The following is a 24,042-nucleotide window of genomic DNA, read 5'->3' on the forward strand; positions in this document are numbered from 1 at the left end:
TCTAACTGAAAATCAGAGCTGGCTATAAATGTCATTCCTATCCATAAAATGTAGTTGCAACCTCAGGCAACTGGAATTTATAGAAGACACAATATTAACTGGGAGGGAATGAGAAATTGTCTCTTTTAAAATAACATTGGAATCTTAGTTAGTCCTACTACAGTTAAGGGGAAAATGATATGTCTAAGGTTTTCAGGAACTCTAAGGGAGTTTTATATGGCTTTTAAGAGTAAATACATTTTTATGAGTAATATAGAATAAGCTAAGAAAGTTTCCTCGGCATAATTTCCAACTATTTTTGAAAGAGATCAGAAATCTAAACACAAAATGTACTTTATTCTCCATTCTTCCATAGTAAACATAGTTAGGAAACACTGCAGTTTTTTTCTTTAATGATTCAGAATCTTGCAGTTTCTCATGATGAGAAGTTTATATATGAATTTTCATTGTATAAGTACTATAGATATAAATATAAAAAGTATAGGAGATAGATGGATGTATCCTTGTTTTGCCCTCAACAAGACATCCATCAATTTAAGAAATATTTTATTAAGTCCCTATTATAAAATTGAGTCACTGGATTTATTTTTAAAAGGAATCTGCTTAAAAAATCCACTTAAAGTTTTACTCTTTATTTACCATAGCTGAGGGGAGTATGAGAATCCACATATTTAAAATTCTAGGGTGGCTTTATGGGCATGGACAAGGAGAAATAAAATTTTACTTATGAAATATCATAAATCAAATATGTTACAGCAGCACATTTTCTAACTGTTTATCTAAGAGTGACCAAAAAACGCACTTTACACTGCATTTACATTCACAAGCCGTGGGAGATATCCGGGAAGATAAAGTCAGGTATTGTTCTAAACAAACTACCTCCAAATGATCAAACTAACTCAACACACGTTGTGGGGGAGCAAGTGGGGTCCGAGGATAAGGATAAAGCAAGAATGAGGAATCCAAGAAGCTCTAAATTGCCACTGTCATCTACTCTACATACAAGAGCATCCAAGTAGATCAAATGTCCTATCGAAACAGAAGAAAAGAAGGAGAACAACAAGGAGGGGAGGAGGTGAAACTTTGCTTAATATGATTTGATTTTGGAATTATTTTTCAACCTAGGATATACTATCCCTTTTTTCATCATAATTTTAAAACATTAAAAAACTGAAGTTAGTCCTAAGAATGGATCATATTATTCTAACACTCCAAATTTTCTTCGCGGTACTAGTAAAGTTCTTATATCGAGTCAGAAAACTCAACTATACATAACAAAACTCCATTGTAGGTCAGGAAAATTATGTCAGGTCCGGAAGGTAGGCATCAGGAGCCTTCCTGAACTACAGAATAAGATTCTCACCAAGACCTCATGTAAACAAAACTACCTGAAACTTCTGTTTTCACTGTTTATGCCTATGAAATTTTATAGCAATAATTCTTTTTTCTAGGAAAAAACAATTGTCGAAAATTGTGTGATCATTAACTATGACAAATTTAGCCATCTCATTTTTATTTTCACAGATCATGTTAGGAAGAAAGCTACAAAATGCCAGATTAACATTTCAAAACTTACTGGAAAGTAATGAAGGGAAACTGATTCAGTTAGCAACGCTAAATAAAACAGACAATTCATACAGATGCTTTCCATGTAAAATATTAAATAAACACTCAAAAATGGCAACTTTTTCTAATTTAATAAGCCAATCCCTAATTTATTTCTCTGAGCAAAGTTTCTTCTTATCAAAGCTCTAGCTTTATGGGCAAGTTTTTCCTGGTCAAAAACACACACTATTTAGAAGACTGGGGTATTAAATGAAATAATAAATGATTTTTCCTTTTTCCTCTGTCTCTCTTCTTCTAGCCCAAACGCTTAAATACATAAGGCCATGTAAAACAACTATTTTATTTCATCCACAGCGTATCAATTACAAGGACAAATGCTGAGAATTCTTCAACTGGATTCACAAGAGGGATAAAGTAGAAATGCTTGACTTACTTGCCATTGTTTCATCAGCTCTCTTACTCCCTTGGAGTCTTCTAGGAGCCTTTCCTTATGGGTGGCATCCTGCAGGACGTTGGCAGTTGTTTCGGCTTCCGTAAGCCAGGCAAGAAACTTCTCCAGGTCCAGGGGGAACTGTTGCAGTAATCGATGAGTTTCTTCCAAAGCAGTCTCTCGCTCACTCACTCTGCAAAAGAACAAATGTCCAGATGCAATTCTCCTCAAACATCAGAAAGGTGCACCCAGTGAATCCCACGAAAAGAGCAAAGTCCAAGGGATTAAATTGTAATATACGAACAAAGGGGTGAGTTGTTGCTAAAACTCCTCTTCAAAGCATCAACCACTATAAGAGCGCGCGCGCACGCGCGCGTGTGTGTGTGTGTGTGTGTGTGTGTGTGTATTTGGACTTTTAGACTTTTGAAGGTTCGTATATGAATTTTCCAAAAAAAATTTTTTTTAAGCTTTTTAGTTTCTGCTGGTCAATTTTGAAAGCTTATTTTAATATGCTGCAAAAGTTTAAGCTAATCTTTACAGGTAAAACCCTAAAATCTATACCATGCTTATCTTTGATGTCACCTGAGGCAGGAAATCATGATTAGATAGGCCAGGAGAAATGCAAACCTAGAACAGAAAGTTGAACACTGGAGGAAGAAAGAGAAGGGGACTGGAGAACAAAAGAGAACGAAAAGACTAAGAAGTAGGAAAACCATGTATTTCATAGAAACTATTGTACAAAATGTAATTTTGCATAACACTATCATGTTCTAATTGTGTTAGCTTTAATTTTCATTACCTGATGGTCATACAACTGAGAATATTTTTCCAAAAGAAAAATTTTATGTGTAATGGAAAAAGTGGAGCCTAAAATCCAGACAGATCTGGGTTCAAATCCCAATATCCTCTACCAAGTGTGTGATATGGCAAGTTACTTAACCTCTCTGATTTCTCATCTGCAATACATATTGCTGTGATGAGAGCGAAAATACAACAATGTGTGTAAAGCTGAGTGCCTCACACATTATGTAGTCACATATTATAGTTGCTCAAAAATGTCACTTCCCTCTGCCCACATCCCATTCTCATTTCTCTAATCTTTTAGACGGAACGAACCAAATTCCCTAATGACACAAAAGTCTAAAAAAAAGTTATTCATATTTTCTGACAATATATATAATGCATGTATTGTGGATACACACACATATGCCCTCAGCAAACATCTACATAATAATAGCTTGGGAAGGAAAATTGCCTGAGGCAGTAACAGTCCCATCTGAAAAAGATTCAGGTAAATTTTGTCTGCAGTGAGGAAATTAGTACTCTATTTACATGCCATATTTGCCTTCTATTATTACACAAACACTCTCTGGGATTAAACATAAGCTAAAAATGGATTTAAAAAAAAAACTGAACACTTGAATATGATACACACTGCTTGTTAAGATGTGATTGTCAATAATTATGCAAAACTGCAATTTATTTCAGCAGCAACTTTATCATGGGATGTGCAAACCAGGCAATAAACAAGTCCTGCCAAGCCAGCGGCGGCAAAGCCCCCGGAAGAGCTGTTTATTCATCACGGGTGAGGTGTTTGCTGAGCACACAGTCCTCCACAGTGTAGTTTCGATGCTCATCCTGGATAAAAGTCTTCTGTCTGCATTAACTGGCAGAGGGTAGAATAGGTTTATGAGGATGCAGCTATTGGAAAAAAGGAAGCATTGCACTAAGCTATTTATCAACTCCTAAATAAACTTGAATACTGCACAGCTGAAAGGTAGCTTGGTGTTCTGGTTGGGCAAACCAGTTAAACCTCGTGGAGTTCAAGGGCTGACCTGAACTGCTGGCTCCCTGCTTATTTAGTTCCCAGGCAAATTATCAACACAGGGAGAAATATCAAAATATCGTTATTTGCTTATTTATTTATCTTTTTATTTAAGATGATTTAAAAATTCAGAACCTTGCAACAACAGTGAGAATCTTACTGTTATAATCTGTCATGAAACGTACAAATGTACAGGTTGAAGCATGTGTAATTGCTAACGTTTGACCATTTCTGACCTACAAAAGGGGCAATTTCATCCGGTTCAGCCTAGTATTTTAGGTTGGCTCGTGCACTGGAAATCACTAAGATTTACTCCACCACCAGCTCCAAATCTGGCATAGAAATAAGCTGTCACATTGCAGAAGACAAACGCAGGGTTAGACACTGATGTATATTCTAACATACTCCAAATTCACACAAAATAAAAGAGCAGTGTGAAACTCCCTCATGGCAGAGGGAAGCTTGGAGAATTCGATGCTGTGCATTTTATTATCAGCTTCATCATCATATGAGCTGCACCTGATGCATCTTAGCTCCTCTATCCTTAAAGAGAAACACCACTTACCCTCTGCTTCCAGAGAAAGTAACTAGTAAATAACTTTCTAAACTGTGATGCACATAAATCAGATGAAAGGGTTCTACCGAGACAATGAGATTTCCAGCCAAATCCTACCAGTGAGTTTGCTGCTTTGTAAATTAGGCCCTTAGAGAAGAGCAGTAACTCTTTCAGGACCGTAAGGCACTGTTTTCCTAAACGATACCCTCGTGGTCTGAAATATTGACAACATCAGGCTGAATATTTTCTAATTTGGAAATACGTTAAAAAAATTCAGTGGCAGCAATAGCAGAAAATCTCTTTGATCAGAGGTGAGATTGTTATTTCCTGCTTGTGTGGGAGACTTAAGGCTGCATCCTTTCTCCTGCGATCAATCTATGTACACTGAATTCTTAAACTTTGTGCCAAGTCTAGACTAGAAATGAGTCAAGGGTACTTGTATGCCATATTTGTGCATTCCAAATAGCTCTGACTATATGCCATACTTTAAAATTTTCCGTAACCATATGGCTTTAAATGGCTTATGATAAAATAAAAATGTAGAAATAATAAGAATCATAAAGAAACAAAAAAAAATTGGCCTAGAACAAAACTAAAGATCTGGAACATAGATTATTTTTTTTTTTAATTCCCCTATCCAGATTATCAAATTATAGACCCTGGAGAAAATTTGGCTGAACTTTAAAAGTAAGAATGACCAGATATCATAAAATAGTAATAATGCTTTACAAATATAATCTACTGCATTGGTTAAGTACTTTTTATATAAAAATTTTAATTATCAGCAATTCAGCTTTATAATGCACAAAAATAGCTGAGAATTTGATGGAGTGTGGAATGAGATAGTGACTTCAAAAGGTTTGACTTCTATTCATAAGGGCACCATACACCAACCTCCATATGTAAATACAGGCAGGGTGGTTCTCAAAGTCTGTTCCGCAGCCCAGCAGCATCAACAGCATCTGAGAACTTATTAGAAATGCAAATTCTCAAGCCCTGCCCTAGACCTACTGAATCAGAAATTCTGTGTGTGGAGGCCAGCAAGCTGTGGATTAACAAGCCTTCCAGGTGATTCTGATATATGCTACAGTTTGAGAATCACCGACGCTAGAGACCAAACTTTGAGAAGTACTGGTGCAGTGGATGCTGGGCTGGGCTGCCTAGACCCCTCTTCAGGACTGAAGTATGTTTTGCTTTAGCTTCTGGGAAAGCTGCTGGAGGCAGGTTGCATCCAGTGACTGGTTAACGTGTGGGCTATAGAAGCCTGGTCCCCTTGCTCCAACTCAGGACAATTCGGGAAGGGAGCGGAGAGGAGGAGGGTTGATTGATGTTGTGGCTGCAACTGAATTAAAGCCCAGCTTCTCCTTCCGCCCTACCGTGCTTCCTTCCCCTTCCTCTCTCACAGGTATGAATCCTGAGAGCACTCTCCAGAAAAAATTCCTGCACGTTAATCGCTTTCTCAGGATCTGCCTTTTGGAGAACTTGACCTGCTGAATTGTCACACTAAATAAAAATTTGAAAAATATACTTGTTACAAAATGTATGTGGAGAAATATATAACTATGCTTGCACAGATTGTGGTCTCAAAAGGAGACAGGACGGAGGATTCTCACACTCAGCAACTGAGCACCTGAAGAGCCACTGCACCTTTGGTTGCCCTTTAAGGAGATCTATAGACGAGGCAGAGCTGCACTATCACCAGTTAGAAGCAAGAATCTACTGAAGGGGCAAAGTGCTGGAGCTATAAAGCTTAGTGCAATCCTGCACCTGCCCAAGAAGGTGCTCATCCAGAGACAAGTCTGCATAAAGGGGAAAAAATCACAGAAGGCATGTCTTCAGTATCTCCATTTTCTTTTTAAGAACTGATTATCAACGAGGCAATCAGATAAGTAATAATCTGATCCTTCACACACACACACCATGGTATCTCTGAATAAATCGCTAAGACCCCAGATTTTCTATTAAGTTGAATATCACTAAGTTCTTATGGGTCAACCTAATACACAAAAAGCAAAAGAGAAAAGGGAAACCTACTACTTTCCAAGGTAAGGCTGAAGAGCTTAATTAATGTATAGACAATATTCCATGCTTAGATACATGGATGGATGATATTTAACCAGTGCACTATATTATAGGATTTTTAATATATACATATATAATAAATATATATATAAGCAAACAGAAACAAACACATTGAATATTTTTAGGGAAAAAAAGGCTCAGTCTGATATAGAAGGCTATTTTGCCCAGGTGTTTCTGAAAGTGCGACAAACTTGGGAAATTCACAGCACTTAGTCTTCTACTAAATAATACTTCCATCTGTGCCCTGGTATTGTCATGGAGTAACCAAATAAAACACTCTCAATCTTTCCTTCTTGGTTTATTTGCATTTTAACCACTATCATTTCCTATGATATTTTTAGCGGAAGGATTACAGGATGACTTTCTTTTTTTCCCCTTTTTTTGTTGTTAGACATAGATCACAGAAAGTGAGTACCTTAGCAGCAAGCACTTGGACTTTGGACCAAAAGATTTCTGGCAACGTCAAACACTACTCATAGAACCACGGTTAACCTGACATTCGAATTCTCTGTAACCATAACAGTCTCTACTAGTTTGCTAGTAAATAAATTAATTTTGATTTTTTTAAAAAATAACTCTATATTGTGTTTGCAAGGGGAAGCTAGGATTTTATTACCTATGGCTATACAGCAGTTTGTAGAAAGGATTCCTTTTAATCTCCAGCAATTCTATTAGTAATTTGCACTAATGAAAAACATGAATCCAAGCCAAATCCTTCAATAATGCTTGGACTAGTATCCCATTAGTTCCCTTTCTAGCAACAATTCTAAGACTGTGGCTTTGTCTTTGGGCAACATCTACTTAGATATATGACCCAAAAGGGTTGTGGCAATGAGAGGATGTTTCTCTTTTCTCCTCTGTTATCGAACTCTAAAGTGAGAAATATACTCTGTCCTTTTAATGGAACGATTGACAAAAGGTGTGAGATGAAGGCTGTAAGGTCCAGCATAGAAAATAAATTGTAAATCTAATATCTATATAGCTCTTTAAAGATTTTAAAGTATGTTCAGATTTGTTCTCTCACCATTTCACAAGGTATCCCCTATTTTTTCTACCTACAGTGTGTTTCTGTTTTTCTTTGTATGCTTCCAGTTGGATGTTTCATTCCTTCCCAGTGGCTTCAACCTCCACACAGATTATCTTGAAATCTGAACCTCATTCTTATTTCCACATGCCTACCAACATCTCATTCATTAGGGGAGCCATGCATCCAGTCCATATGTATTATGTGCCAGGACTTATGCTTGGTGATGGTGACACAAAAGTCAATGAGGCGTGGACATGGACTTTGGCATTTAACATATTCAAGTCTGGTGGAGGCGACAGATAGGTAAACATTTGACTATAGTTACAATATGATTTGTGTTATAGTTCATGTGGATTCCCTACCAGTAGCCCAAATGTAATATGCATCACACTGTATTCATGAACTTCTATCTCAATTTGCCAAACAAGTGATAAACACTTGTTTATCAAATAAACAAATGTTTATCTTTTTAAACATTTGTTTCCTTTTCTCATCGAAGGAAGTGGGGATCATCTAGCTGGGCTTTATCTCAAAATACAGTGATGGATGCTCGATAAAAGTCTGCCTAATTGAATTGATTTTCATTAAAATCAGAAACCTTTTAGATATATGTCATAGGTTCTTGCTGGTTTCATTTTGCTGTTGGGAAGACTGATTCTGAGAGAACCATAATGACTTTCCCAAAGTTGCACACAAGTAAGTGGCAGAATTAGGATTATAGCCCAAATCTTGCATCCTAAAAAAGAGGTTTTTCTAACTCTGAAAATAGATACTGGTGTCCACTCCTCTCTGATATATTCATTGTAGGAAAAGAAAGAAAAGTGCAGGAAAGTTTATGCCTCTGAATCCTGGCCTTCATTTTGGAGCACAAATTTATCTATTTGTTACTTTACCATAAGCGGCATCATGGAAACACATAGAAACCTACCCAGAGGGAACCCACACATGCAAAGATATTCTCTCACCCTAACTATAGTAGAAAGATCTAGCCGGTCTTTGCTTCAACACAAAAAAAATCCATTTTCAACGCAAATTTGCTGGTTTTCTGTTCACCGACATATGCATTAATGAGGTTTTCATCCCCTCTCTCCTGAGGTCTGGTACTAAATTACTCAAACTCTCCACAGTTAATTGGAAACCACGACCTAAATGTTCCCAAAGTATTGCTGATTAGTTCTCAGAAAACTCATTCCTATCTTTCGTCCCCCCAGACAACGCAGGATGACTTTTTAACATGTGCAGAAGCAACACACTTGCACGAAGAAATAGATTAGTCCCCTAAAGATAAACCACAGCTTTGAAGCTATCTATTTAAACTTTCGTCAATGCTACAGACATTTTAGTAAAAAAATATATCACCTGAACTTTATCTTTGGATAGTAAGAGAATATAGGTATTATCAGTCATGTAAGGAATTTTAAAATATATATACGTTCCATCTTTTATTTTTTTACTCTATGGACATTTTTAAAATTGAGATTTGCACAATATATCATTAGAGAAATAACCGTAATTATACACTCTTCCTAAAAGCATTGGGATATTTCTGAAAATATTAGGAGACAGCAGTAAAAATGTACTTTGTACTATTCTTTGCATTACTCACTTCACTTGGCTTGTGTTTCAGGCATTTATCACTGAGAAAAATAAATTGATAAAAAATATACAAAATATTATGAACAAGTGCAGTATTCAAGATACTACCTTGGATGTTAACAAAGAGATTAACATTCTTTAGTCTAAGATCTCTGTTTTATATTTTTCTACTGATACAATACCTTAAGGTACTATTTGGAGAAGTTTAAAAATAATGTCGGGAGTAATTGATTACATTTGGTTTGGTTCACATACAGAGACTCAAAATATTATTTTGGATATTTACAGAACTGTAAAAAACCTTTAGAAAAAATGTACAGTTATACTACTGTCTGGATGAATACAAACTTAGATTAGGGTTGGGTTTATAATTGGACACAATTTCTACTCTAAATAAATTCTCTCTGATTTGTATAATGAAAATCTTTAACTTGGTTTTGGTCACTTGTAGTGTTAATCTCTTTAAAAGATATATTTTCCTAATTTGTTGTTAAGCTAGACTGAGTAGCTTTCTTCTCTTCTAAAGGATAGATGAAAACTAGGATAGAAACCAATGAAAAAGATCATCTCCTGGAAGTCTCATAAGACTGTGCAGTCAAACAAATATGCATTCCCATCCTCAATAACTTAGAAAAAACAGAGAGAACAGTAGATTGTTAGATGCTGTTATATAATATTCAGAAGACAGCAAGGCAGGTTGGTTCAATTTTCGAAGATCAAAAGGCAAACGTATAGCAGATTCCCTTTAAAAGGAAAGAAGTGGCTAAAAACATATCAACTGATTATATGAACTTACAGTAGAGGTGTCTCAATGGAATTCAGAAATACGAACGATTTCATAATTCCTGATATGAACTTCAAGTTATAGTCTCTAAGTGTGACTTTTATTTCTCAATTCCTCATTCAGCACTCTTGTGGTTAATAATGCACTTTTGAGAGTCCTTTAAATTCAACATTTATTGTGATAGAATTTTGCACTAAAACAATGCTCTTCAGTTTTCAAGCTCTTCTCTGTATATCTTCTCCTTTGATACGTTAAACAACTTGTTGAGGTTAATGGGGTAGGTTGTTATTATCATCAACATTTTATAGCTGAGAAACCTGACTTTCAGAGAGGCTGGGCAGTTTCCAACGTAAGTGGCTCTAGTCCACTGTGACATTATCTCTTAAGGTAGACTTGCCAATCTCCCTGTGAGGTAAACATAATGGATATTAATATAGTACTATTCTCAAAAGCGCCTCATTTGCTGTGATTATTATAAGAATTAGGATTATGGTGTATATTTGTGTGAAGACAAAAATTATTATTCCTTTGCTTATCATCTTCAGCTGCCACCTAAGAGACCTATTAAAATGAATACTGCACTTTGGACTTGAAGTAGGCTTGAGGATTTTATTTTAAAAGAGGGCATTACAGTTAGGAATAAAATATTTTTATTCTTATGAAATAATAGAAAATTATAGTTGAGAAGGTTGTGGCCTTCTCATAATGGTAATTTATGTTTGCTAATGATACCAAGATAATCCGGAAATCTATATCTTTTGAGAAATGTTTTACACTAAAATTATCTAACAAGAAAACCAAACCTTCGTATGTTTCTTTCCTAGAAATATTACAGTAAAATAGATACATTTTAATAAGACTGGTTGAGAAATGAACTAATCTCTCACAGTGACTCTGTCTTGGTAGACGCTAAAAGAATTGCCCTTTTAATTTTCAGTCCCTTTTAATGACTCAGATATGATTTATAAGACTTGTAGGATTACAAATAACTTGAGCTAATTAAAACTAATGATCAAAATAAAGATTTAAAGTTTCCTGCTTTCTTACTTTTAATTACTATGGGGAGAAACTACATTTAAAAGAACTAGATAATGTGAAATATACTGATGGCCTTCTATAAAATCAAGTCAAATTTATGAAGAATAGTAAAAAATTAAGGATTTATTTTTTCAGTTAAAACTACAACACTAAAGGAATAAATCTGAGGGCTACACGTACTTTCAAAAATCCTCTTACTTATGAGTGCATCGCTTATAAAAGGCTCTATATCTTCATTATCATCAGCAGCAGCAGCAGCCATCATCATCAACTTACTGTAAATTCCTTGAGGACAAGGATTCACACCACAGTTCCTGGCATTTAACAGACACTCAATACATTAAATTAAAATGAAACAGGCACAGCTTCTAAAAATGAGAAGGTCACAATCCCTTGTTTCTAAAACACTCATAAATTAGAATTATTTCGTGATGCACGTTTACTGAATAATAATTTATATAGTATAGAATTTTAAAGTTTATACATTGCTTTCTCATACACTATTTCAGTTGAACCTCACAGTAACTTGTAGATATCCTCTTGTTTGTTACAGAGAATTGACTGCATAATAGACTATTACTCAGTTATAACTAAGATGTTTAAAAATGAGAATAAGCAATCCTGTGATCAAAATTATGTTTTGCTTTGTAGAAGTGTGGATATTAAATCTTTGGAGCTTATATCTTTCATCAAGTTTTGTACTAGCAGTTAAAGTGAAATGGTGGACTATTTCACTGGGCAACATGTCACATTTAATTGTCAACGACTGAATTTCTGCTACTCCTACACGAAAACAATACATTTTTTGAAAAAAGAAATTAAATGTACTCCTGCAAAGAATGCTAATTCAATGAATTTTTAGGTGCATTGCAAAAACAGAGGGCAAAGCAAACAATAAGTTCTGTCAAAATGAACCCATCGGATTGGCAAATTTTCTGATAGACTGTAAGTTTGATCCCGGTCCGGAGACAGCAGGTACCAAAAGGGCCTTAAAAGTCATCCTATCCAGGCACCCATTTGGCTCTGTCAGCCAACATATTCCTCCCCTCCCTGCTTTGCATCACCCGTAGATTGGAATAGACGCCCTCTCTGTAGCTCCACTCATGTTATGTCCAAAAAAAAAACCAATAAGGGAATTCCCTGGCGGTCCAGTGGTTGGGACTCCATGCTTTCACTGCCGAGGGCCTGGGTTCAATCCCTGGTTGGGGAACTAAGATCCTGCAAGCCATGTGGAGTGGCCAATAACATAACATAACGTAACATAACATAAAACATAACGGAAGTGTTCATCTATTAAAAAAAAATTTAGTATGTCAGGGATGAGAATAGAACGTTGTGGCATAGCACCGGAGATCTTCCTTCGTCACTTGACACTCATCTTTTTTTTTTTTTATCTTAGTTCCCCGACCAGGGATTGAACCCGGGCCCCCACCCCACCCCACCCGCAATGAAAGCGCTGAGTCCTAACCACTGGACCGCCAGGGAGCTCCTGACACTGGTCTATTAATCAACATTCTTTGTGTAAAAGCATGCAATGGTTGTTAAACCACCCAGTTTACCTTGCATCTAGCAGGATTTCTCCAACTTAGTCATAGGAATATAATGAAAGACCTTGTCAAATGTCCTGATGAAATGTAAATACACTGTTGCATTTTGCTTACCTACCATTCTAAAAATCCTTCAGTGAAAAAAATTATTTTTGCCTCAACCATATAGATAAGTTTTTTTAAAAAAAAATCTCTGTTTATGTGTATATCTGTGTTTGTTTTACTAAATTACCTGATTAGTCTCTGCAAGAAATGGGTTCATATTTCTCTCACAGCCTCCATCGAAGAAGCATTCATGATTTTACATGTCTTTGGTAACTACAATAATATCTCCTGTGATTTTAATATAGAATTCGACTGCATTTGTCAACATCTAGTTAGAAGGCAATTAATATAGCTATGAAAGGAATGTCATCATCACCCTTTTGTAGAGACCAGGGCATTTAATAAAGATGGTGGAAATAGATTATAACTGCAGTGATAATCACAGAATTTTTAAAGACTGTGCTAAACAATCTAGCAGATGTTAAATGTTTGCTCATTTCATTCAGTCTTATAAAATGGCAACTGGATCACCAAGAAAGAAAAGGTTAGGTTTTCAGAGAAAAATGTTATTTCATTAATTGATAGATCAGTTCTCGTCGGGGAAAAAATATTTAAACAAATCTTACAGACAACACAACAGAGGCTTTCTGGAAATTGAGGGAGAATTTTGACTAACAGGGTGCTTGAAGAGTGCTACTGGTATTCCGTGGGGAGGGGCTGGAGATGATAGACTCCACATACAACAAAACACTGTTCCAAGTCCCATAATACTTTTGAATGTCCCACTAGATAAGCACGTAGGGCGAAACCCTGTTTATAAACACCTGAACCTAGAACTTAACTCAATTTTACATACAAATATAAAAGACTTTTGTCAAGATTTTAATACACACTGAATTTTTCATAAATGCAACTAACTGCCATGAAAATCCAAGGAAAATTTTACATTGTGTTATTAAGAATCTTGTCAAAACTTGTTTAGCATTTTGGAAAATTACACTATGGATGGCCAATGCCACTCACAGTATTTGAGTCCCGGTACAACACACTGGCGTCACCCCACATTTGTTGATATTGCATTCACAGTATAATCAACTAGAACCTTCATTTGTGTTCTAGTTTGATCCTGATTGAATCATTACATACTGAAATACATATTATTTTATTATAAATGACTCGCATTTCTCTTTAAAATTAAAGTCAGTGCACCCTTTTAAAAAAATGTGCCTGTAGGTAGGGTATATTATCTACAAATTTTACTTTATGACAGTAAAGAAGGTGTTACAAAGTATTTGTTATAAGAAAGAAAGGGGTTGGCATTGGATCTGAGGAGGTTGAAAACCACTGATTCAGAGCTACAGGGAAATTTCAAGATGAGAACATTATACTGAAAATAAATAGAATTTTTAAAGGAGAGAATGAGGATATTTTCCCTCTGTGCATCCAACCCCTGATCCTTACAGCTCCACAGAGAACAGAACTGTATTTTTAAAATTGCTCACGTTTACAGCCAGCTGTGACTACCAGTGAAGCAGAGGTCTACTTCATATACGAACCTGAATTAAAAACAGCCAGGCCTTTAGTCAGTTCAGAGCGCACATTCTTGATTACATTTGACACAATAATCATCATCATATCTTAAGACTCAAATCAGCCTGACAGTGCTCGACTCAGGGCTGCTTCTCCCAATTAGCTGAAAATTGCAGCCCAACTCATCTTCTAGGGAATAAGTTTACATTTACAATGTTGCTGTGGTGAAAAGGCAACGAACATGATGGAAAGAGCAAAACAACTTTCTAACTTCCACAATAACTATTTTAAGTTCACTAACTCTAGTAAACCTGTTTTGACAGGAATGAAAAAGTATAGGCGTTTTGTTATTATTTTTTAAAATATACACAAAGCTTAAGATAGCTAGAGTTTGGACTAGAAAGGGGGACATAAACACACACTGTGAATATTTTTAAAAATTGTTTTCCCCCCCAAAATATTTTCCAAATGAGAGCTTTCGGAAGGGACAGTCTTTTATGTAAAAGATATATTAAAATAATTTGCAAGTAATAGATAGGTCCTTATTATTTGGAAATGAAAAGTTACTAGATATCAGGGTCCTATAGAATGAATTTACAATAAGATGCTAACAAAAGAACACTGTTTGTTATTGTGATACAAGTGTTATTCTACGTTATCTGGCTCAAACTCATTTCTCTTCTATATTTCTAGGGGAAAAATAATCAAGGAGATTTTTGTGCATTTTATTTCCTCAATTATGATACTTTTTGACCTGAATCAAGGCAGTTTGCATATGCTATGGAAAAAAATGAACAATAGCAAGGTAGTCTCACTTCACGGCAGCATTTCAGATGGCTGTGCTGAAGATCTGCTCAGAGGAACAATGCCCTGATGTGCCATTTTCTAAGTGGATAACAGCCCAGAGTCAGAAGACAGAAATATACAGATGAGACAAAGAAGAGGCTAAAAAAGTGAAAAAAAGAAATGCTGAGAAGCAGAAGAATTGGAAAAGCAAGAAGATGCTGGAGGGGTGTGAGACAAGGATTTTCTACAGCCACTGGGGATGGGGGAATACATGGGCAGGAATAGGAATATACGACCTGACCAAGCGTGTGAGACCCATGGGAAGCAACTGCCGAAAATAATGGAGAAACCATGGAGGCTGAAGTGGAGATCAAAAGGAATAGGGAGGGAGGCAAAATTGGGGACAGGATCACATAAGAAGTGATAGAAATAATAAATAAGAGAGTAGGCACAGTAAAGGCAATGCTTCTTCGAGTTTTATTTTTCCCAAACATCCGTATTCACCCAAAGCTGAGCATTTCTTCCAAGACACCACGTTACGAATATCCTTAATTTTATGGATATCCCTAAAGAAGAAATATTTATTTTTTTTATAGTACAGCTATATTTATGTGGGAATTAGGATGGATTTTTAAAGAGTAGTTTTTGATGCAAGTTTTAATCATCATGTAGGAAATAAGTCAAGGCTGAATAAATGAATGTTCATCTATTATATATATTCATTTATTATATGTATGCTATATATAACATCATCTAAATTAATTTTCCCCCAAATTTTTATGATGTGAATTATCGAGAAAAGATAGTGCTAATGCTTCTCGGTGAATTAATTGATGTCTTTCTCCTCTAAGATTAGCCAACAATCTGATTATTGTAAGCAACATTTCCATAGGCTCTGTTCTCCTTTGGAAAACAAAGTTCACATTTTCTGTTGTTAGAGTAATTAAATCTTTGAAGAGTTTGCTGTAGACCTTTAGAAAAAAAAAAACTCCTCATGTAAGCCAACATTCTTTAAAATTATCTAGAAAAAAGTATACATTCACATTTTTTAAAACAACACCACCCGCTGCTATGAGTATCACGAGGTTAATATATATACACAGCAAAGTTCGGCAAAAATAATCAGAAATAAGCCTTAGCAATGAAATCCACATATTTAATTTTACTCTGTCATTACCTCAGAGTGTTTTTCCAAATTCTAGCAACCCGAATCATAAGGAAATGGAATTAGAAATCCTTTGAGTGACTACTTCTTAAATTATGGATACCATGTTGTAAAGCATCTGGCTCATTCTAGTAGTGGCATGATTTTTCAAAATTAAAAAAAAATGCCCTTTATATTTTGTCATTTAAATAAGCCACTTAGTGATTAATCAACTGATTTGCTATAGCTGGTTTCAAGGTATATGCTAGTGACAATACTGATAACGGCACGACACTTTAAAACTCCACACAAGTAGATTACTCAACAATTTGGTCACCTTCCTATTCAGGTTCAGTCAGGTAAGTGTAGCTATGAATTGCTTTTGCTCGCCATAGAATGGGAGTTAAATTTTTTTTATCCAATTCTTATTTTGCTCGATGAGTCCTGTGAGCGCAAAGAAATAAAAGTTACCATATCGGGGGCCTCCCTGGTGGCGCAGTGGTTAAGAACCCGCCTACCGATGCAGAGGACACGGGTTCCATCCCTGGTCCGGGAAGATCCCACATGCCGCAGGGCAACTAAGCCCACGCACCACAACTACTGAGCCTGCGCTCTAGAGCCCGCGAGCCACAACTACTGAAGCCCTCGGGCTTAGAGCCTGGGCTCTGCAACAAGGGAAGCCACCGCAATGAGAAGTCCGCGCACTGCAACGAAGACCCAACACAGCCAAAAATAAATAAATAAAATAAATAAATAATAAAAAAAAGATGACAGAGGTATTAACATTAAAAAAAAAAAAGTTACCATATCAAAATCCGTGCAAGGGGAGAGGCCAGTTTACAGGACTGACAATGAATAAGGTGGAACATCTAGGAAGGCTGAATGCCATTCAGAATGACCATGCTGCTGAGTTTCATCTATCTGTTCACTTGGTGTCAGTGAAATTGTTGAAGTGAATTTCAAAAATTTTACAGTGATGACTTAGAAATCACTGGCTCCCCAAGCAACTTTCTAAGGTTGAGCTCAGCTCTTCCATTTCCCTGCTGGAATGACAGAAAACACCGTGAGTTTACTGCTACTCCCCACCCGCCTTAGAGACCACTGTGTGTGTCCCTAGTGCACCTTCCTTCTTCAATAAGTGTTGTCAGTAGAAACAAACAATTTGTGGATAAACTGTTTTTTTCTTTTTCCCTTTCTTATTTACAACATTTGTACCATTATGTAACTACATTCTAGGACTAATTTAATAATTAGTTTATCATTAAGTAGTTTGAGTTCTTAGAGAAAAAAATGACAGTTTCTAGAGGTAAAGGTCTAACTAATCATATACACTGTAAAATTCGAGTGTTTTTGATAGGCACATACATATCTGATTTTTCATTTGAAAATATGAATATCATAATTTTCCCCACCTGATCATGTCTTGCCTGGAGCATATTTTAAAGTAGCTCTGAAAACTTGCAATGTGTGACATAATTATTTTAATCTTCATAAAAAATGATGTGATAAAAATAAAAGTATTGGTGTAGCCTTGGTGCTAGAACTAAAAATACTTCATATATGTTTTGTGGAATATGTACTCAAATGATACAATAATAGTATTAAGGATACATTTAAGAAGTCTTGGTTATTAACCCAGTGCAAGTAAATTTAGAATTCTATAGTTTCCCTCATTAAATTATAGCAGTATTGACAATTCTTCCTATATATGTTAGAAGGAATAAAAGTTAATATTAATAGAATGTTATGTTTCTTCTTTGAGAAAAAGATGACATTATTATACTTTCCTAGCATATGTATTCATAAACATAAATACAAGGGGAATTTTGTTCAGCGTCCTCAACACCCATTGCAGTACCTGGAAAAGAGTGAGCGCTTAATTTTTACCAAAGCAATTAATCAGAAAATGAAAAATATACGTTCATATCAGTCTTTTCACCTTAGATACTTTCATTATGTAATAATGACACTAGTACACATGTAACTGTCACTATTTGAGTCTTTTTCTTTCAAAGTTAGAATCATTAGGCTCTACCAGCTAACCCATTTCAAAAGCAAAATTTGGCAAAACTTTGGAATAGAGGTGAAGAAAATGGAGAGCAACTTGCTTTTCCAAGAAGAATGGCAGATATTTGCTTAGATGCCCTCTTGGAGCCAGTCACAAGGATGCTGGCAAAAGCAGAAAAGAGTTAATAGAACTATTTACATGTATGTATGTATGCTTTAGAACTCTTTGAAGTATTGAAAAGTAACAAGTCACCCTACATGAGAAAATTCTCAAAGAATCAGAGAACCCAAGATCATATAAATGATACTTCAGTGTAAACATAAGGAAAAGAAAAAGAAGACTTTCTTCTTTTTCTTCAAATACAAGAATTTCTGTGCCAGAATTGTCACAAAGCTGGGGTTTTGACCTTGGGAAAGTCATAGACTCTCTGTGTCTCAGTATCCTTTCCTGAGTTATGAATATTTTGATAATGAAATTGGCAACACATTCAGTTAACTCAGACATGTAAAATGTTATATTCATTTGGAATGTGGACTAGCAAATTGTAAAGACGTCTGTCTCCCTGGTTGTAACTTGACAAGAGAGAGCAGAACTCAGCCCGAGTAAGGCATCCTGCCCTTTTAATTAGGGGCTTGCGGTCAAGAAGGAGTCTGCAAAATCCTGCTAGAGCTGTGTTTCAACTCAGGTTCTCCAGACTCTATTGAGCAGCCCTGGCCTCTCCTCAGAGCAGACGGGGTCTATCCATCAGGAATGGTTGCCAAGTGAGAACTATATGGAGGCTGATTCACACACACCAAGTGCTTGGCTGGGCTTCTAGAAGTGCCTATCTGCCAGGATAAATTCTTCTGTCACCAGCAGCAACCTAACAATTAGGCTAAATGCAATCATTAGCAGGTTGTAGATTATATGTTTTGTATGGGAAAAAAAAATTGTAAGAGTTAGTCCCATGTTATTAACATGTTGATGAGGATAGAGTATCAAGGAGGGTTAATGGAGTTTGTTTCAGGGAAAAAAAATATGTATTAGCAGATCCCAGCAATTATAATAGACTCTTGTTTATTGCTATTTGCTAAAATAGACACTTCTTTTACTAAAGGGATCCAAGATTATTTCTGTGATTTCTAAAGGATTTACCCTCCATTCTCATTGTGGAAAGTCTCAGGAAAACAAAGATAAGCCAAATATGCTGTGCCAGAGAACTGATCTTTCTCTGTCTCTGTCATCGTCATTGTTGTTTTCATAGCTGTCTTCCTTCTCCTTTTCCTCCTCTTCTTTCTTTCTCTCTCTCTCTCTCCAATCCCTCTCCCTTATTTATCTATCCACCTATCTATATCTATGTCTATCTATCTAACCATCCATCCATCCATGAAAATGTTCCTAAACTTCTAATAGAATATGAGGTTAAAATAATAGTTCGAAAAAAAAAAAAAATAATAGTTCGAAGGGAATAATAGAAAACGTCTACGTCTGAGTAGAGTCAAAGGCAGAATAACACAACTTCCCTTGATTAGTATGCAAATTTATAAATTTATGCCCAAGTGAAGAGCTGAGCTAATGGCACTTGAGAATACTACTTAGGTAACATCCAGTGAAATGATCTTCATGCAGTAGCCTGGGCTGGATGCTATGCCATCTCTCTTACAAATGCTTACTGAGTACTGAGTATTGTACCAGTTACTATAGTGGCCCATAAGATTCTCCTAGAGAAATCAGTTCCACGGTCAAATTTATCAAACGTATGCATACTATATAGACTATCCTTTTCCTCACACATTCCCAAACACATATTGTGCATTCACAGTGCATACACTGTAATAAAAGTCTGATTAATTCTACAGAAATTTGTTTACTTTGACTTCACCTGATCATGCCTAAACTTTTTTTTTTTTTCACCATGTACCCCTTCTTGAGTTAACTAGTTCTGGCAGAGACCCATTTGGAAAAAAAAAATAGAAGAATAGTGTAGGAGGGGGATAATCAGGATGCTTAAGTCATGTGTCCACCTGATGCTTGAAATTATTACACCAAGGCATTACCCAGCCTGTTCTTGAATACTTCTACAACTTTACAAGGCAGCCTGTTCCATCTTTGGACAGCTTGATCACAAAATCCCTCTCTGCTAAGCTGAAATATAAATTCTTAGGACTACATTACATGCTTGAATTTATCCAGCCTAATATCTCCTTAGCTTTCCTTTTCCATTGCTCTATTGCAGAGTGTGCGTGTGTGTGTGTGTGTGTGTGTGTGTGTGTGTGTGTGTGAGAGAGAGAGAGAGACAGAGAGACAGAGAGACAGAGAGAGAGAGATTATTATTGTCACTAAAACCCCCGTTATCTCCCCATTCTGAATGTTTTTGGTTGGCATAGTGCAGTGGTTCTCAAACTGTAATATGCATAGAAATGAGTTGGAGACTGGAAAGCTTGTTAAAAGTTTTCTGGGCCACATCGCCAGAGAGTCTGATTTAGTAGGCTGGGGTAGGACCCACACATTTTCATTTCTAGCCAGCTCACAGGTGATGCAAATGCTGCTAGTGCAAGGACCACACTTTGGGTAACACTTGGGTAGTACACACTTTGACGCTCTGCCAAGACCCATGCCCTAGCTGGTGGGAATATTGGCTGCTAACAGCTCACAGCTGCCTCTCTCACTGGAAATTGGCCTCAGCTGTAGGTAACTGTTTTATCCAAGGTTGCCCTCTCCCACAGGGTGACCCAGAACCAATAACCAGCTGATACTGGAATACAAAGGCCCAGCCCCCTTGCCTCAATTCAGGACGTCTCTGAAGGGACCTACAAATTCCAGATCGCCCCTTAGAATCTGCCCAGGCCTGAGGTTCACTGCAGGGTAGCTTCTCTCTCTGCCCAATCTTACCTCTGTCACATCCTGTCACATGTATCTCATGGAAACACTCTTCAACAAACCTTCTGCACACAACTCTCCATCTCAGGGAATCTTCTTCTCCCTGTTTCCAGGGAGCCCAGTCTAAGTCGGTTGGATTGTGTCTTTTATTTTACTTTTCTTTTGAACCAAGTGTATTGCCTTATATTTACGTTTCATCTTTCCATATTCAGCCTACCACCCCAAGTTGTTGAAATCTTTTTGGCTCCTGATACTCTTGTCTACAGTATTTGCTATTTCTCTCTGCTTTGTGTCACTGGCAAATTTGATAAGAATGCTATCTACGTCTTCATCCAAGTCACTGATGGAAATATTGAAGAGGACAGAGCTGAGATTAGATTACTGTGAAAAGCTGCCAGAACCTCCTTCCAAGTTAATATGTATCCATTAAAAAGCAATGAAGGGAGTATAGGCCTCAGGGACACAGATTTTGGTTTGAAACACCAGCTCTGTCTAAGTAGAGGTCAACAGCTATACTCACAGCTAAAAAGAATAATGCCATTTTGGCCTGCCTGTTTTTAATAGGCAACTTAGGTATGACTTACATATTAAACATCAATAAATCATATTTCACTATCAAAAAAAACATAAAACTCATAAACAATCATTATGAATTCATGATTATTATTCACTTAATTTGTCTCAGGATGCAATTTGTGTTTGGTCATTTTTGTGGAGGGTTTGTTTCATTTAAATATTTCTAAAAAGAGGTTGTGATAAAGTTGATGTTTAATAGCTAATTCAATTTCACTATGTAGATTTAAAATACCTGCAATGTAAAAGAAAAACACAACTCCTCAGGAATTGTATGAGTAGCCATGAGTCTATGAAATGCAGGTTAAAATCTCCAAAAGGGCTTGGATTAGGTCTGTTTGGCTTGCTTTAAATGCTCTATGGCATGAAGACACTGACTGGCCACAGAATGATGTAATGAGTATTATATTAGGGATTTGATGAAGCTAACTGAGAAGCTGAATATTAGAAGATACTTAAAACCCACAACCACTGATTTGAATGTGGAATTGATTTCCCACAAATTTAAATAGTTTCCATCTCTTTGGATGAATACTGATGCTAGGCAGAATGGCCAGTGCATAAAACATTGGCTGGAGGCACGTGGATACTGCTTTTCTTTCTATTGAATAAGTCACCATGTACCTCAAGGAAGTATTTCCCATCCATTTTTTCTCTTGAAAAGATAATACCTGAGCATTACCTTCCTAATAAAAATGTAGTAAGGATTTTTAAAAGGAAAAAAGAAAATCCAATCTGGAAATGCTTTCGATTGTTACTAAATTGGGAGTAAGTTAAATAAATATTAGCAGGGACTTCCCTGGTGGTCCAGTGGCTAAGACTTTGCCTGCCAATGCAGGGGGTGCAGGTTTGAGCCCTGGTCAGGGAGCTAAGATCCCGCATGACCCGCGGCCAAAAAAAAGAACCCAAAACATAAAACAGAAGCAATAGTGTAGAAAATTCAATAAAGACTTTAAAAAATGGTCCACATCAAAAAAGAAAATCTTTAAAAACAGATACAGGCAAAATACATTTACAAAAATAGGAAAGAAAGTCCGAAAACATGTTAAGGTTGATTACTTCTCAATTTTTAAAATTTTCTACAGTAAGTAAATATCACTTTACATTAGGGGGAGATTGTTTCAAAATACAGAAGAAACTTCCAGATACAGAACAATGGTAGGTAAAATATAAAAACACAAAAGCAGAAAGGCACAATCTGGGCTCAGAAATAAGACGAATAGCTCTGTGGGTCAGAAATGACACAGAAACACAAACTGGTATGCAGGGTTGAAGACGTGAAGCTGTTGGACTCTGGGAAGTAGGTAGTGGCTGCCAGGAGTTCAGAATCTACTGGCCTCAAGAATCTGAAAATGCTCCGTGTAAGACAAAGAACCTGAGCCAGGCTCTTTGCCTCAATTAGCCAGGAATAGTATCACACTTCCCAAGCGGTAAAAGAGGTCTAAGAAAGAGGTGCTGTTAAACAGCACCTAGAACTGCTTCAATGACCCCCCTTTGGGAGAGGAAACTGAAAAGAATAAATTCCACAAAATTCACTAATACCTGTTTTGTATATTTTTTAAGACCAGAAATGCATTTCAATGAATGGTTTACAGAAAGAAAATAAATCCCTATTATAAACTGAGTGAAGCCAAAAGATCTCCACATCAGATGACTGTTAGAATTGGAGAGAGAAAATTACAAATCAAATGATGATTATATCCATTTTTCAAAATAACTCAACTTTCTAAAAATAAACTCCAGCTAATTTATATGTTTTACTGAATATTTTAAAGATTTTGAGAATGATAGTGATGGGAAGACAATGAAAAATGCATATATAATTGAAAGTAATATAATGGATGCTGTTGATAACATTAATGGTTCAATTAAATGAAGCAAGGGAAACTTTCTCCCATTTGTTTTAATTTTAGATACCATAATATTAAATTAATGAATGAAAAATAAGAAAGGTCTGTTGGTATCCTATAACTTTTGTTTAGGAAACAATTACAATTTTTTTTTTTTAATTTTAGAGTCTTTTCATCGGTAAATGGTATGTAGAGGCATTTGTAAGCATATATTTTGGTGTGCTAGTAGGGCCCGGTTTAGGACTGCAGGACTGGGTTCAAATGAAAATGGCTACTGGGTTGCCATTTAATTTATCTGGTTGCCACCAGGTAATTTTCCACACCAGTAAATCACCAATGCTATGATTCCAAATGTCTCCCTTTGTATGCAATCCCTGCAAGCTAGAAACATTCTAACTGCTTTGAAGGAAATGACATAAAGTGAAGCAGGCAGTTGCCACCATGAAACTTTTAGATCCGTATGGATCGTGACACTCCCTGGCCCAGAGCCCCAGGATTTCGCATTACAGGTATTACGTTACCCTATTGTAAGATGGCGAGAATTCTTATGCTTCATAATCAGTTGGGAAGATTGGGTCTCAGCAGTATAAAAACGAGAGTGCCTTATAACTATATATACAACTGTCTTGAAGAGCCTAGAGAAACTTCCTCATACTGCCAAAAGAAGTGTACCTAAAAGAGCTGCTAACCGATTGAATTTTTCAATGTGCCAAATCCCCTCTAGTCCTTAAGATGGACTAAAGGTATATTTTGCATGAGAGGGATTAACAATAGGGCTACTGTAAATTGAGAATTT

General features: G+C 36.3%; 1 protein-coding gene across 4 annotated transcripts in view; it reads right to left on the reverse strand.

Moving 5' to 3' along the window:
• The window catches only part of DMD (dystrophin), a 1,739,631-nt gene that overhangs the window by 535,024 nt on the left and 1,180,565 nt on the right, over window positions 1-24,042 (reverse strand). For all 4 annotated transcript variants that reach the window (XM_068533306.1, XM_068533307.1, XM_068533305.1 and 1 more), the window contains one exon: window positions 2,000-2,189. In XM_068533306.1, the coding sequence (XP_068389407.1) occupies window positions 2,000-2,189 (190 nt within the window). The remainder of the gene's footprint in view (window positions 1-1,999; window positions 2,190-24,042) is intronic.

Source organism: Eschrichtius robustus, chromosome X (assembly GCF_028021215.1).
Source record: "Eschrichtius robustus isolate mEscRob2 chromosome X, mEscRob2.pri, whole genome shotgun sequence".
NCBI lineage: Eukaryota > Metazoa > Chordata > Mammalia > Artiodactyla > Eschrichtiidae > Eschrichtius > Eschrichtius robustus.